This window comes from Meleagris gallopavo, chromosome 2, assembly GCF_905368555.1.
Source record: "Meleagris gallopavo chromosome 2, MGAL_WU_HG_1.1, whole genome shotgun sequence".
Lineage (NCBI taxonomy): Eukaryota > Metazoa > Chordata > Aves > Galliformes > Phasianidae > Meleagris > Meleagris gallopavo.
In genome coordinates this window covers 37,451,313-37,467,767 of record NC_139405.1, presented here as the reverse complement: position 1 = coordinate 37,467,767, position 16,455 = coordinate 37,451,313, and the positions used below count along the sequence as shown (strand labels likewise).

The following is a 16,455-nucleotide window of genomic DNA, read 5'->3' as shown; positions in this document are numbered from 1 at the left end:
TGGGCAGAAAGTACAAAATATAGTTACATCCATGTCTGTTTCTCTTCTATTACATGACATCATCACACATCAGATATTGCTATCTTTTTTCTTCCTGTGGTAACAAAGATCCCAGACCTACTAGGTGTGAAATCTCACTATCCTTAGTTTTCCTGAATTACAAGCTATTAAACACCTCTAAGGTTGAAAATACCTCTGAGGTGTTTAATAGGTCTAGAAATGACATGAGGCATTTAAAAACACTTTGGTATTCAGCAAAAGTAGTTTCTTCATTTAAACTGTATTAAGAATTCCGTGATAAGGGCATTATTTATATACATAATTAACAGGTTTCTTCTACAATTGTTAAAAGAAACGATGCACATTTCATTTCACACTAAATTGCTGTACTTACTAGTTTTACTCTTCTTTTTGTTATTCACAGAAGATGTTTTGTGGCTTCTTTTCTGCTTTTTTGAGGAGCTGCCTCCTCCCTGAGCATCTTTAAGTCTCTTTTGGCCTGCACAGACTACAATGGGAAAAAAATAAAAAATTCAATACTTGCACTTCTGTGTATTTTTCTCAAAATCTCAGGAAAACACTTCAGAGCTTAAGCTTGCACAGCAATGCAACTGTTCCTGTCTGCAGTTAATATGGCTCACCTTTCTACTTAGATTGAAAAGAAGAGGTAAAGAAAGATGGAAAATGGTTTGCTGGTTGGTGTGCACATCAGATGGCTGCAAGTAACTTCCTTCAATGTATTACCAGAATTTTTCTTGAACCATATGGAATTTATATATTTTCTGTGTACATGCATATATAAACATACACATATATAAGTTTATATATGTGTACATACATGCACACAGACATATACACACACATATACAGAGTTTTTTTTAAATCTTATCTGAATACATTTGTTTGGGAAAAAAAAAAAAAAAAATCAGGAACTCCTGGAACCGAAACATGTTGGAAAAAAAAACTGTTGCACTTGAACGCTCCGAGAAAAAAAGCAACTATAATTTGTTATCAATGATTACATTAATTGAATGTATCAAAACCTTAGAATTTAAAAAAAAAATTTTGAAACAACAGCAACAGAAATAAGCCCCCCCCCCCCCCCCAAAAAATCAAACAAATAGAAAAAAGCAAAGAAAAAATATCTACTGGTATTTGTAACTACAATGGGGAAAAGCAGATTATACATCTATAAATTAGTAAAGCAATACAGGCTTTATTTATGGAGATCTACAAATATACCACTTCCAAACTCTTCCCTGAACACCGAACGGCTCTTTTGGAAGAATGCAACAAGCACAGAATCAAAGAATCAAGAAGTATTTTGGGAAAATTAACTATTTTTATACAACTGAGAAATAAAATCTGTGGAGATGAACGAATCACTTCTGTATTCAGGTTTGCAGTCAGACACTTTTTGCTTACTTTCAGGCAGGTTAATGGTTTTTAAAAGCAGCCGTACTTCTCATGGAGCTGTGAAACAGCCACTGCATGTCACAAAAAAATCTTTTGATCCAGTCTAGCAAATATTGAAAAACAGTACGTTGACATTACATGTACAAGTGTTGACAGTGTTTAAGCCCTTTACTGTAGTAGTCTCAAGTTGTGAACTTCAGTCTGCAAAATCATATCTGAAATATTGCTAATCAAATCAATACTTGTGATCAGGCCAGGTTTCTTTTTTCTTGTTACTTGTTTGCTTTGTTATTTTTTGTTGTTTTCTATTAAAGAAGCTTGAAATGGCTGCCTGAGCATGCAATGACAGGCGCTATTCTTGTCCCCCATAAGCAATAAAATTTTGATTCTCTGTAAAGCTAAGAAACAATACAATCTACTTGCAAGCAAGGTATTTTTAAATGCATTCAGCTTGCTAGTAAATTTTCCCTACACAAAGTATTACAGTTCATTCCAGGCTGTTACTGCCACCTCTGGTATAAACTTTTTTCGTATATAGTTTATTCCTCATTAAAACTACTGCAAATTCTTTCTGAAAGGCCAAGAAGCTTCCTGGCAGATTATCTTCTATTCAGGAGGTGATTATACCATTTCTACAGATCTGAAGTAGAGAGCTGGCTACTGCTTCCTTCCTTTTTCCAGCAGTGCAACCATAACAATGCAAATACATCTACAATGCAAAACAAAACAAAACAAAACAAAACAAAACAAAACAAAACAAAACAAAACAAAACAAAACAAAACAAAACAAAACAAAACAAAACAAAACAAAACAGGTATGTTAGGTTGAAGACACCTGTTTCTGCTTTCCTTTACCTTTTTCAGTATGCTCTGGCTCTGGTTGATTACTACTACTGGAGCTGACACTGGCATCAAAACCTGTCGGAGAAATATTTCCCTCAGACTGGAGGTCTTGCAGCTCCCCTGCTACACTGTCCACTTCTATTGTGCTATCGGTTTCACTTTTAATGCTTCTTATTTCTTCTTGATTTGGTGGCAATGTCTCAGAGACAGCAACACTAGACTGATGTCTACTGTCTGTTACAGTTACAGATGAAGGCGATTCAGGAGTTGTAGGCGGAGTATTTAGCACTGAATTACTGCCACTGCTTGGAAATTCAACTTTCTTTTCACCCATTTCAGCCGTTTTTTCCTCAACAGGTTTAACGTCCACACTAGATGGCAAAGGTTTTTCAAGTTCAGAGCTAGGCAAAGAAATGTCTTCTTCTGCAAGAGTCTGAAGCTGCTCCTCTGCTGCAGCATCCTCTGGTGCAGCGTGTGGAGGGGAGGCAGCAGCTTCAGTGTCAGAGTCCGAGAACAATTCCTTCAGTGTTTTCTTCGGCCACTGTCCCTGAATACTCGACCAGACATCTTTTCGATCCTTTGCTCTGGTGTTCTGAAGTCTTTCATCAGAGTTATTTAGAAGCTTTATCCTTTTCTCTGCCACTTCAGAAAATCCTGAGTAGAAAGTACTTGTCCGTAAAGACTTCCTTTTTTCTTCTAACCCATTGTACTTTTTAGTGGGAGTGATTTTCAGCTTAGATTTGTCTTCCTCATCTTCATCTGAGGAGCTGTTGCTGCTGTTTTCTAAACTAAGGGAATCTTTGTTTTTGGACTTCTCATCCTTTCTGTTAGGTGACACAGTCTTTAAAGATTCCTCTGCAACACAGTACCTTCGTTTACCACGTTTTACTTGCGGTTTCGCTGTTTTATCCCCAACCTCCTTTTTTACATCCTTTTTCTTTTTTGTAGCTTCATCTTCTCCATCAGAGTCAGTATCTTCAGATAACTCTTCCATCTCTTTTCGCAGTCTTTCAGGAGATTTGGATCCCGACTTGGGCACTACTGTATCTGGCAAAGCTTTCGTTTCCTCAGGGAGGGAGGAACTGTCCTGTTCTTCTTTTAGACACAACTCATTTTTATCTTGGCTTACAGCTTCGTGCTGAGATTCCTCTTTGCCATCAGCATCTATGTTCTGGGCACTTTGGTCATCTTCTTGCTCACTATCATCAGAACTTTCAGAAGCTAGTTAAAAATAAAATTAAAATCAGAGAGTTGGTCTTGATCTTGGTTACAAATACTAAAAAAAAAATAAAACTGTATAGATATGATCACATGCTACAGGGATTTATGTATTTACATATCTAAATTGTATTTATAAATTGCACTAAATTATATTGTATATCTCCAGAAACCACAGTGGGCTACACCCTTCACTTAAACAACACTCACACAATATCCACTTTTGCTTGATAAACCAAAGCTTTATTCTTATCCTAATTACAGCTCTCGTTACCTGTTCCTTTCTTTTTTTTTTTTTTTTTTTTTTTTTAAAAAAGAAGTCTTGTTGAAATACAGCTAGTTTAGAGAACAGAGTACTGGCAGACAGATGAGAGATACAGAACAAAATATCTTGGGAAACGCTATCTCAGATGTTTTTCTCTCATTAATTCCTTTTAAGATACGCAGGATCTTAATCTCTACCTTAAGACTCAATCTGAAAGCAAGTTTTAAAACATGCTGCCATTTTTGTTTGCATTTTCCAATTGAAAATTTAAGGTAGAGATTACGGCTTAAAGTTCTGAAGTCTGGCATATAAAATGAACTTAAAATACTTTTCTCTCTCACGCCACAGTGGACCAAAACTATACTACTATTATAAATACAAGAGATATGAAAAACCACCATGTAAAATAAAATCAAAAGAACCTCACTAATAAAAATAACAAAAAAGATCAGGTCCACCATTTTTTCCTCTCTATCTGTTTAGTCTGCTGTGCCTTTCAAAGGAAAGCCAAATAAAGTATTATTCATTCCAGTTTAATAAAAAAGACATGTAAAGTTTTGAGCAAACTGCTTTAAAATTGTGGAAAAATACTGTAATATAGTACAGCATTTCATATTTCAAGGAAAAAAGTTGCTTAAACTCACAGCATAAATCTATGTGGACTGAAAAGCAGAAAGAGTAGCACGCAGTTAAAAAACATTCAGTTCTGTTTTTCTAAGGAAAAGTTGATTACAGAATAATTGTAACAAAGTCACATTCAGCACAACTAACTGCTTTTTTGTTTCTGTTTTCCTAAGGAAACAAAGCTTAAGATTAAGGTAACTGTTACTCCACCTATAAACATGAAAACCCAGTAGCCAACATTACCAAATCTGAGCGTCTGAAAGGTTATTACATTCACATAATTCTCACAAGTTCTTAACCAAACTACATAGATCATATACTATTTCTTTTTTTCTGGAAGCATGCAGGAAACTGACAAGGAAGAGAAGCAACGAGTTATTGCAGTGCTGCTGTAAAAGCATGGGAAGTGGGAAGCAAAGTTAGGAACAGCAGATGTGTTGATGCAACACCTAGCTTCATTAACTCAATTTTTCAAGAGAAGAAAGATTTATGGAACTTTTAGAACCCAGTGAATCAAAACTTAAAATTTAGAAATAACACAGGAAGGAAAAATGCTTGGCTGTGTATCAAAGAAAAAGATGGCAAAAGAATGCAGTTCTTAAAAACTTTACATACTCTGAATCTGCAATACCCATTCTCAGAAAACACGAATACAGCTTTTGTTCAAGGCTTATTTCTGAAGATGACGTCACAGTGAAAGAGACGGCCAGACTGAGAAGTGCACAGTTGCATCATTTACTCTACACTGACATTTACTACATTTAAAAGTAACATTACAGAATTCAAAAAGTTAATGTACAATACCTTGAAGCCCATTAATGATAGAAGTAATTTCTATTGATTTAACAGGAGCTTGTTCGCTATTTTTGGCTTCAGTGCTATCGAGTTTGGACCCAGTCTCTGGTGAAGTGCTGGCATGAAAGGGTGGCTTTGATGAACGTCGTAATTTACAGTTTTTTGGAGAATATTTCTCTTCCTTTTCTTTGTCAACTTTATGCTGCGTGAAAGAAAAGATTAAAAACTCTTCACTTCAAGCATATTTCTTAAAATAGAATACAGTCAAGACATGCTTAGAATTATCTTGAATGTTCAACCTGAAAAGAAAAGCTTCCCCCTGCTTAAAAGATGAGAAATGCTTTTCTGCAATGACCCATGCTGAAATATTTGTACCAAGGACAGCAACAAAGTCAATGCTACCACAAATGGGAAAGCAAACACAGCCAGTGTTGCCTTGGCACCATTGGATGTCAGACCAGCAGGTACACGTGCCACAGGGTGGGGCAGGATTCTGACTGTCACAAGGGGCGAGGAACTCTGGAACAAGACTCAGATACCAGAGGCATCACAACACTGGGGAAAAGGAGGAACATGCTGACATCTGCGGCAGAAGGAAAAGCTTCCTAGCCTTCCATTGCTCAACAAAGAATGTACCATAACCTAAGCCTAAACAGCAGTTTTAGGAGAGTGACTTTTGAAAGAAATAGTACGAGGTAAAATTCTAAAGAAAGTCACATATATAAGAACTACTCATATGTATGCTCTCCAGTCAGCAGAGGGAGCTCCCAGATTCCAGTCCCAGAGTCACTCCCAAGCACTGATGGATCTTCTTTGTTTCTTTAAGAGCATACATAAAATCTCACAAGACATACAGGAAAGAGAAGCTTCCCTCCACACCCTCTAAGTGAAAGAATAAAACTGAGTACAAGTTTTAGCTTTTGCTGTCATACATTTGTAGGTCTATCAAAAGAAAGGGATAGGGGGAAGAATTTAAGAATACATTAAACCAAAGGTGGGGAGGAACTAGGGAGAAGGGAGAGAAACTACCTTTATTTTCTTTCGATGCTTAATTTTTGGTACATTTTTATCAGCTGGTCTCACTATCTTGTCTGCCTTTATCCATTCATCATACCTATAAACAAAAAATTGTACACATTTATGTTTTTAAGCAGATTATCACCTCATGAATTAAATTAATGGAGGAAAAGTATTAGCAATATAAAAAAAAGACTAGAATTTAAAGAAAAAAAGTCATTAGTATAAATAAAGAAGTCATTAGTATAGCTTTCAGAATGTAGAGTTTAAGCTAAGGGTCAATTCTTAACATGTTTGAGCATATAGGACAAAGTTTCCTTACACTGATGGGCAGGAGTCAAGACTAACACTTCCCAGCCTGGGTGGAACAGGAGGTTCATTTGCACAGTGAAACAAACTACCAGAAACGTGTTCTATATGAATCTACAGGAGATGGATTTTGTACATAAGCTGTATCTCCTTAGCTATAAATTCTCACAACTATATAACATGTAAAAGCTTAACAAAAGATCTCCTTCCAGCTCTGCTAAAGCACTGTGCTGAGTCACAAGCACTTGGGAATCTAACTCCTGAGTCACTCGCTCTTAACACTAACACTTTTCAACTCATTTTCAGTTCAGGTTTTCCATTCTATCTCAGAACGATACTAGGAAAAAATATATACTAGCAGCATCAAACAATAGATGCTGTTACTGCCTAAAGCCACACACGTTAAATACAAACAAAATATGTTCTGAGCAGGAATGTACTTTCCACATAGAACTATGCTTCCCATTTTTATTGCATATTTCTGAAAAACTGCAAGAATCAATGCTATTTTGCATTAAAAAAACTTAAAAAGCAAGCACAATTTGTTGTCCTACTTTAACTGTAAATTCAGTAACCTTAATCTGATTAAGAAAGGGGTCAACTAGAAAATTAGTATGTATTCACTTCTGCCTTAGCGTAAAGCCACAAAAATAGAGAGTCCTTCAAGTGAAACATGAAAATGGAGAGAAAGAAACCAACCAAAAGCACACCCAAAGAAATAGTAGAAAATGGAGCAGAACATAATGTGCTCATCACCATGCTGGCTTTCCAGCTGGCCTTATTTGACCACCTGCTGATACAGGCCCAATTCAGCTTCTTCATAACTACTGCCAATTATATCTACAATACTGACAAGTTAAATACAATTACTTAAAAAAAAAAAAAAAAAAATGTATATGTTTCCAACTCACTTTCCTATATACTCCAAGATCTAAGCAAAGGGTGTCAAAAACAATTTATTTTTTTTTAAACTCATATTTCACATAATACAAACACTTTAAAACACAATATAGAAAGCAGAAATTATCTTTCTACAGATTAGCAGTAGTCTCTGACATCTTCCAAAGCATTTTTCTTTTCCACTGAGTGACAACAGAAACACCAGTTCCAAGTTTAACAGCAGATCCCATAGCTATAAAATACTGAGATTAACTATACTGCTGCAGATAGGGTACTGTCTGCAGGTGAAATGTATGTGGATAGGTTCAGATGTCTCTCCAACACCTAAATGAAGCTCTTCAGAGCTAGGCCTCATGAGAGTAAATTCATAGCCATAGTGGTTTCAAGTCAGAGTTGTCATCTCAAATTCTAATATGTTACCCTCTTTATTGCAGGACCACTTTTTAGATAAACATACACCCTAAAGCACAAAACCTCCCAAGCACCAACTCAAATAGGTAAATAAGAACCAGCAGTTTGTTGCATATGAGGTAAGGACAGGAATGTTCAGAGATAATATATCACAATGTGAGCACCCTCACTGGGCTGCAGATGGTGCCCATTTCAAAGCAACTGAGACTCCAAGACACTGCCCTTCCTGCTGCCTTTGATGTGATTGGAATAAAGTACACCAAGGGGCTGGTAGCTGTGCGCTGATACCTGCTTCACCCCTCAGACCACAGCTAGGAAGCTGTGCCTCCTCCCACTCCACAGCCACTTTCTGAAGACTGAGGCATCCTCAGATTCAGATGGATAGGGAAGGGAGGATGCAGCACTTTAGCGCGTTAGGGGTCTGGGCATCAAATCTGGTGACTGTTATTAAAAGTGGAAAAAAACATCTAGAGGGACTAAATGTACCATATTATTTTAATAGAAAGCATTGGATGGAAAAAAAAAATAAAAATCAAAACTATTCCTGTTGGACTGTGAGAAATCTGAAGGCTATTTGAAGTAGCCTTTCCTAAAGTCAAAGATGTGCTTTCATGAAGAAATACTGCGAAGTAGACTGCCAAATGGCCTTTGCAATCCACATAAATATAAGATTTCATTAGGTCTAAATACATGCAGGAAAACCGCACCAGGATTTGACAAATGCACAGGGAAAGGCAATTATTCTGACAGTGCACTTTCTGCCTGTTATGTTATCATAATAAAAAAAAAAAAAAACTGTTTTCTTATTGGAAATGCGTACAGCAAGTGAATACAACCTTCGACATAGGCAAAGACTGCTCTGCAATGAAGTCAGTCCTGTATTGCCTGTTAGGCCCACAGCTGAGAGACAAGGGGCGGAATGAAGTGATGGAGTGAATTTCTTATGACTTTGCATTTGCCCATCTGTAGACATCACTGGGTCTTAAAACATTACATACCAGAAGCATTAGTCACAGTTCACGTGAGAAAAGCACAAATTGAAAATCTGTAACAGCCACAGTTCCTCGCAAGAACATATCCTGCTTTTTTCCTGACCACAAATGTAACAGCAGCTCCTGTAGGAAGCTCCAGCATTACAAAGCCCAGCTGCCTGCTCTGAGAAGTCAGATACCCACTTTTCATTCCTCTGCAGGGCACAGCCTACGTTCACTGCCTACTGCCTACCTCAGCTCCCAAGAGCAAGCAGCTGGGGCGCATGGGGGAAGAAGGGAAGATGGGTATTTGTTCCTAAGCGAGTCTTAGGAAGAGATTTGTTTGAGATCCAACGTGGATGATTTATTAATTAATTTATTTAAAGTTTTCATTAAAAAAAAAAAAAAAGCTGAAATAACTTCTTTGTTATAACGAAATGAAGGCAAAGATGAACCAGTAAAGAGTGAAAATTTCCTGTCTTACTGGTTAAAATAAATGCCTGCCAGAAAGTTGGGTTGAACTGGAAAGAAGAAAGGAAAGAAAAAATGCACAGTTACATAGTGAAAACCTAGCTGCTGCTTTGCATGGAGATATGTACTGTTTCTGTGATAACTACACATATCAATCACAAGCTAAAACAAACAATAACATATACTCAGAAGACAAGTGATTACAAGAGACAAGTAAACCTTAGAAAATTCACTAAGAAGTTCCACCATACTGTCTTTAACAGCTAACATCAAGGAATCAAATGTTTTCAGTGGCTGCGATCAAAGAAACAAGGAGATTATTTAGGCTGATATCCTAATATTGGAGTATTAGGTTTTCATTTACTTAGTTTTTAATAATTCTCCTCCATGACATACATTGCTCTAAAGCACTCAAAAATCTGGCAACACGAGCTCCTTTAATTTCAGAGGTTGATTGCTAAGTACAAAACCTGTATACTGTTAATGCTTCAACAAACCAAGATGAAAAGTAACACTTTCTAATATATATTTCTGGAGGAGATTAAAAATAAAAAGTTGAAAATAATAAATAATAGTCTTAAACCCTTGTAATGTTCAAGAATATCTTGTGATGGTGTGCCATCTAACAGAATTAAAGTTACAGTCTCATTTTGAAAGTGTTATTCATCTGTTTTTCATCACTGGGAACATACCACAGAGGAAATAGCCCTCAAAAGCTTAAACAATGACTTCTGACCTACATTGGCAGCCAGAAGCTGTAACAATGACAGAAGGAAATGGCACCATGGGCTCCAGAGAAGTTCGTTTCATATGAAGCATGCATAATCGAGAATGTAACTGTTCCTGTTGGAAAGCTACAAAATACAGTTTCTCTCTTGAGAGCTTTCTGGCTAAAATGTGATAATGTATAGAGCTCTCTAACAGGGTACAGATGTTTACGGTTTCCTTTCACAAGTCAGGCCTCACTGCACACTACTGTTCTGTACCTCCATCAGAAAGGAACATCACCTGAATTTCACAAGCTAACAGCAAGGTCATTTAGCACAGCTACACGTTGTTGTCCAACTCTATTTCATCTCCATACTTCCAGACACTATATTGGCAAAGTTTTGCAGTGGTGACATTGGTTCTAGAGAATTAAATGTGGTAAATAAGGCTAAATATCAAATCTACCAAATACCATTCCAAACACACCAAAGCATATGTACACACAATTATTCAGGAAATAAGCAGGAAAGTTGACTTTAAGGGATAGGAGGCAGACATAATTAAGAATTCCCAGGACCTTAGTGTACTCCTTGACCCAGTGTTACAGCCCTTGTCCCCCTAAGCACAATAGCAAGGAACACAGCTGTAATGAATAAGGAGAAGAGGCAATTGCAATCTACCCTAGTAAAGCAATTACTTTTCCAGGTTGTGAAAGGCAGATCAAGTTATCACATCATATCATACAAGACTTGCCTTTACAATACTAAAATATCAGTGTTCAGATGCTGTCTTAAGCTCAGACTTACTGTCAAATGCCAAAGTCAAATAATTTGACTTTAAATAAATTAGCAGTATTTAACACAGTCTAGACACAGTCCCATAGAGCTAAATCACCATCATTGGTATATTCTCAGTGAAAATAATCCTGCCTCCCAGCCCCTTTCAGAGGGCTCTTCTGGAATCCCAAGAAAATAAATGCAAGTCCTGCTGCCAGAGAAAAAAGAAAAAAAAAAAAAAAGACCCTTTTGACACCAATCTGTGTATTTGTTTAAAATATAGAATTGTAATGTAGAGTTTAAAAAAAAAAAAAAAAGCAGGACTGTGATTTCTCCTTTAATAACCAGTATGCTGGATTCCTTAAGATGAAGGCTCACTTCTACCTTCTCTTCATTCTTAAAATGGCTTTGCTTAAATGAAACTCTGATCATCTCACATCACAACATGTATTTAATAATATTTACTCTAAAAGAAAAACAACTTTTATGTTTACACAAAAATTCCAAAACAGAAGTCTAAAACAAATAAAACCTCAGGATGGTAATTCTCAGCGAGGACGGTGCAAATTTCATCAACTTAAATCCTACCCCTAACGAAGGCACAGCATCACTTAAAATCCTACCCTCAACAGGCTGCATCTCGCTTTATTTGGGCATTTTAAGGCTCAGACTTCATTGCCACAACACTTACAAAAGCTGCCTGAAATCAGTGCATGTGAAAGACCATATTCCTGTAGATCAACACATATGTAGATTAAAATTCTACAAAAGATTGCTGTGAAATCTCGCAATATTGAGATGTTACTCCTCAGCAGTGGACCTGGAAATCACCAGCCATAGACACACAGAGGTATATTCAAGGGAGGGAGAGAAAAGTCATCTGCAACCATGACTTTTACTAGCAGATATTGCTAGCACTGAATGAGTGAGACCTGTCCTGCCCTCTTGGTCAGAGGTAGGATGGTAAAGTCCAGATGACAGTAGGTCATAAGAGCCTCAGACTTTCTGGAAGAGTAGAAGAATAAAAACAACAAAAAAAGACTATAGCCTCAGGTACTTGTAGGCTGTGATTTTTATTTTTATTTTTTTTAAAGCTCTGTGAACACAGTAATGAAGTTTTAAAGATGACAGCTGAGGAAAATAAGCAGATACACTGAAACTGAGGAAAAAAGCAGAAGACTGGGTAACTGGCTTAAAAGCCACTAAGAACATTTAGCTTTCTCTGCTGTTGTCAAAATTTTGTCAAGTTTTCAATAGCAAAAAAAAAAAAAGTCTTAAATGGAAATAAAAAACATTAGTGTTTCAATTTATTTCTATTAGTGCTACATTAAAGACACTAAAAAGCATATAATCTGAAATGTATTAGGAAAAACATAAGAAGCCAGTGGGCAAAGAAGAGTCTGCTTTGTAAGCATGAGGCTGCTGGGGACAGGTGGTGAATTGGACCTCAAAGAAATGCAAGTATTTGCTGCACACTAATTTGCCATCAAGAATCTCGTACTTCTCTTGCTAAAAGGCATACTGCTATGTATTCTCTGCTACTCTGAGAAGAGCGTGTATGTAGACTCAGCTAAGTGCAATACTCAAATACTGTATGAGAAAAAAATTGGCTTAAGAGATCCAGAAGAGGAATTTATGAAAGAGTGGACTGTCGCTTGCTGTATGGGGAGATCTAAAAATGAGATAACAGCGAAGGAAGCCTTCTCCAAGCAAGACATTTTAAGATGATCTTGTAAATAACTAAAGTTCTGCATTTTTACGATGCTAAAAATCTAATAGTTTCATACAGTACAATGCCCTCACAGAACACCAATACTGAAAGTTTAGGACTTCAGATCTCTGTATTCATTTAGTTTCTCATAGTACTCAAGTGTATTTTAGTTGTAATTCAAGAAGCATTCACTAACTAAAACTCAAGTTACCTCACGTTCCATCCACAGTAGTGCACCAAGTAAAGGACTTCTCCACCTTCGATGTCAGAATCTTTAATACTAGCTTCATACATTTTTTGATTTTTCCCTCTTCCATACCGCACTTGGACTTTCATGCCTGGTGGATAGCATTCAAACTCTTCTTCCTCAATGTTATTGCTGTCTTCTTCCTCCTCCTCTTCCTCCTCCTCCTCCTCTGCTTCTTCTTCATCTTCATCTTCTTCCTTATTCGTGTCATCTCTTGAAAGGTTTAAAAAATTGTAGAGTTAATATGAGATACTTGATAAGCTTTTCAGTTCCAAACCACATATATTGATAAATATTGTGGATGCATTAGAGACTGGGAAACAGCAGGCTCCAAATATGCGAAACTGCACTACCTGCGATTAATATCAGTAAAATAGGATACAGCAATACACACAAAATCCAGTGATAGTATGGTGCAAAAATGACTTGCCTGTAGGAAAATCTAAAGAAAAAGATGTCATCCATCAAAATCTGTTTGAGCAGAAGTTGTTCAAACTCATCTTTTTATGATCCTTCATGCAAGTCCCTTTAAGTATCTTTTTTTCTAGTCACTCTTTCTTCTCAATATAAAATTTCCTATACCATTTTTTAGCCTAGAAGTTTTACAAGCACTTCTTGAAACTTGCTTCCCCAAAAGATCCTTGCTCTTTTATAATCAATTCTCTCTAATATTTTAAAGTGCAACCAAAACCAAATATTAAGAAAAAAAGGGAAAAAACACACTAAGCAAACAAACCCCAAAACACTACATGAGATTATTTAGCAAATCAAGAAACCTGCACTAATTCACAACATTGTCGTTCCTTGCCAATTAGATATACAAAAAGTCTTCTAAATAAAAAATCAAACTTGCATTCAGTTATCACAAGTGTCCACTGTTTTCAAAAGTAAGCCAATTCTAAATACTTGTTTAGACATTTAAACCAATTTTCAAAAGCACTAAGAACTCAAAAAACGTTCTGGTCCTGTCAGTGGCACACATGGCACACATGCTCAGCAGTTCTGGAAATAATCTCCAACAAGATTAGAGAGACAAAGAACAAAAGTCAATGGGGAAAGTATCTTCTAATCTTAAATCGCTTTTCCAATTATTATTATTGGCCTTTACACAACCCTAATCCCACTCTGTGCAACATAGAACAGATCAGAGCCTCTTACTAAATCTGCAATAACTATAGAACAATGACGATTTAAAACTTGCTGCATGGAACAGATGCATTTGGATGCGTTACAAACTGGGTAAGAAGAGGTAGGTGATGCTCCAAGTCTGATTCACATCTACATTTAAGTTAAGCTCACAAATACAGAAGTCTGTAATCTGAATCTTTCTATGATATCTTCATCGTAAAAAACGATCAAACTGAGCTTTACTTCTGCAAAAGATCAAAAAGCATTTTTATTATCCAAATGCTTATTAGAAACGACAATGTTATTAGTACTTCAATAGCTCAAAAGAGAATTCAAAACAATAAGCCAAACTCAGCTCCAGCATAACCACAATAACATAATGAAATTACTTCAGAAATGAACATTGCCATATACACATACGCACATACCGTCAGACAAATCTAGAATTCCTACTCTGTGTATTAACTATATCAGATAGTTAAAAAATATAAATAAATACATATTGCATTTATGTTTGTTGCATAGTCCAGTTTTGTTCTGTAAAGCCAAAAATTTTAGTTATATATTTTTAGAAGGGTACCTTGCTGTGGAGCTAAAAACTGCAACACAAGTGAAAAAGCTTTGAAAGCTCATTTCACCTCCACTGCACACTATGTGGCAAAATCTACTTCCCGAACAAATCGTTTCTAAAGCTCCTCAAAGGCTGTAATAGAAGTCCTGAAGAGAATTCTACAGCAGACAGGACGAGCCAGTAATTCGAATGCTCTTGAATAATACTGCGCTGCGCTACATCAAAGATCCTAGCTAATTTCAGCTTAGCATTTGTTGTGATTCAAAAGGAAGGAGCCAACATTGCTTCACAAACAAGACAAGCTTGTGATTTTCCACTACTGAAAAGACTTTCCAGAATTGCAATAAAAACAAGTTTTGCTAAACGTTATTGTTATTATTCCTCTTCAAGGACCAGTGGTACAATCCTTGAATGCGTGGCTTTAAGGAAGATGCAGGGTTTTCCAGAAACAGGCAATTATGGTGCCAATAGCTCTTTCGGAAGCTGAACAAGCTTGGAGTCTCTCTCACATTAATACTCTGTGACTTCCTTGGCGTCTCAACATAACTTGTTTGTTTGTTTGTTTTTAATAAAGACTCGTGACAATGCCAGGACTTCTCTGGAAGACATGTGAAACTCTCACCAAGAACTTGATTAATTTGGATGGCGTAGTGGATGTGGAGAACAAACTGTATATAGGCGGAGGGAAATGTTGAAAACGAAGGCAAAATAGAAGCAAAGATGGTTGCAATTTAAAAACAAAAAAACAAAAACCTGTTCTAGTGAGTTGTCTGGTTAGTGATCATAAGCAAGAGATGCTAGGAAGCCAAACAAAAGCAAAGAACGCTCATCCTTTTGGAGCAAAAAAAATGTGTGTACTCACACAGCTCCTGAAAAAATAAAGCACATTCCAATGGTTGCAAGAAGAAAAGACATCTTGTTCTACAAGGCCATAGAAAGCTCAAACCTGGCAATGCAGATGAAGAAGTTATGACTGCCACGAAGCAGAGTTTTGTAAGAAAACTCTGATTGCAGCCATCCAGCATGCACAGCAATAACCTCATTTGTCCATTTATATTTGCATGATGATATTCAATTTCTTTTAATACTCTTTAGGAAAAGAAGGAAAACAAGCCTCTTGACAGCGGGCAATAATTAACTTAAGTAAATAATAAAAGACACTGAGCAGCATTTGCCACAAAGCTGCAACAGTGTGAATGGCCAAAGCAGCAGCTGATGAAGGAAGGCAGCAGCTGATGTACATGCACATTGTGTAAGAGACACAGGAATACAAGTGTAACTGTGCCCAGAAAGCTTACTGGGAGGACAAAGCAGCATTTCCATTTACAACTGTGGATAGTGGAATACCCTCACCCTATCTCCTACTGAATGGGAGTGTAAACCTTCAGAAGCAGAACCATGAATTGAAATGCAGCAGCACTTGTTAGAAACACAGTAAAATCATTCAAGTGTTCAGATCACACAATCACTGCATACAGTTAGATCGCAAAGGCAATCTGAAAGAGTTAAAAAGCTAAAAACCAAGTGTTAAAAAAAAAAAAAAGCACATGTAGCAGGTACTTCTCACTCAGTATAAACGTGTAACACCAACAAACCCATAGCACGGTTAAGTACGACAACAATCATGTTAATAAATGAAACAGCACATGCTATTACACCGTAAAAGGAACTGCAGTAATGTGCAAACTTATTTCATTCCTCCCCTCTCCTTATCTCTGGCACAAACCACAGCATCCTCCCAAAGCTCAGGTGAAACCTCAAGGCAGGCTGAGAGCCAGTATGTCAGCCGTGCCTTCCAGGATGCCTGTTGTGCAGCAACCCCAGCCCTGTGCCAATGCACTTCCCTCTGACACCATGCTGGGACACACGGCAGGTGAGACAGCAAATGCAGTATTTTTCAGGGTTATTCTAAAACTTGAGGAAGCAAGATTATTTCAATTATTGGTTCAATTAAGTCATTACAGTTAATTGAATCACTAGCAGAAATAAACTTCAGCGTAATTGACACTTTAAATTCAGCAATTAGCTTCTATTTTTGTTCCCTCCCCCTCCTTTTTTTTTTTCCTCATTCTAG

The 16,455-nt window shown here is 36.9% G+C and overlaps 1 protein-coding gene across 4 annotated transcripts in view; it reads right to left on the bottom strand.

The window, feature by feature from the left end:
• Positions 1-16,455, bottom strand: part of ARID4B (AT-rich interaction domain 4B) — an 85,889-nt gene that overhangs the window by 4,497 nt on the left and 64,937 nt on the right. For 3 of the 4 annotated variants that reach the window (XM_085219697.1, XM_085219699.1, XM_085219698.1), the window contains exons 17-21: positions 12,647-12,895; positions 6,191-6,275; positions 5,171-5,363; positions 2,272-3,480; positions 395-508 (exon numbers count right to left, since the gene is read on the bottom strand). In XM_085219697.1, coding sequence (XP_085075823.1) covers positions 395-508; positions 2,272-3,480; positions 5,171-5,363; positions 6,191-6,275; positions 12,647-12,895 — 1,850 coding nt within the window. The remainder of the gene's footprint in view (positions 1-394; positions 509-2,271; positions 3,481-5,170; positions 5,364-6,190; positions 6,276-12,646; positions 12,896-16,455) is intronic. The other variant, XM_085219701.1, reaches the window with a different exon arrangement.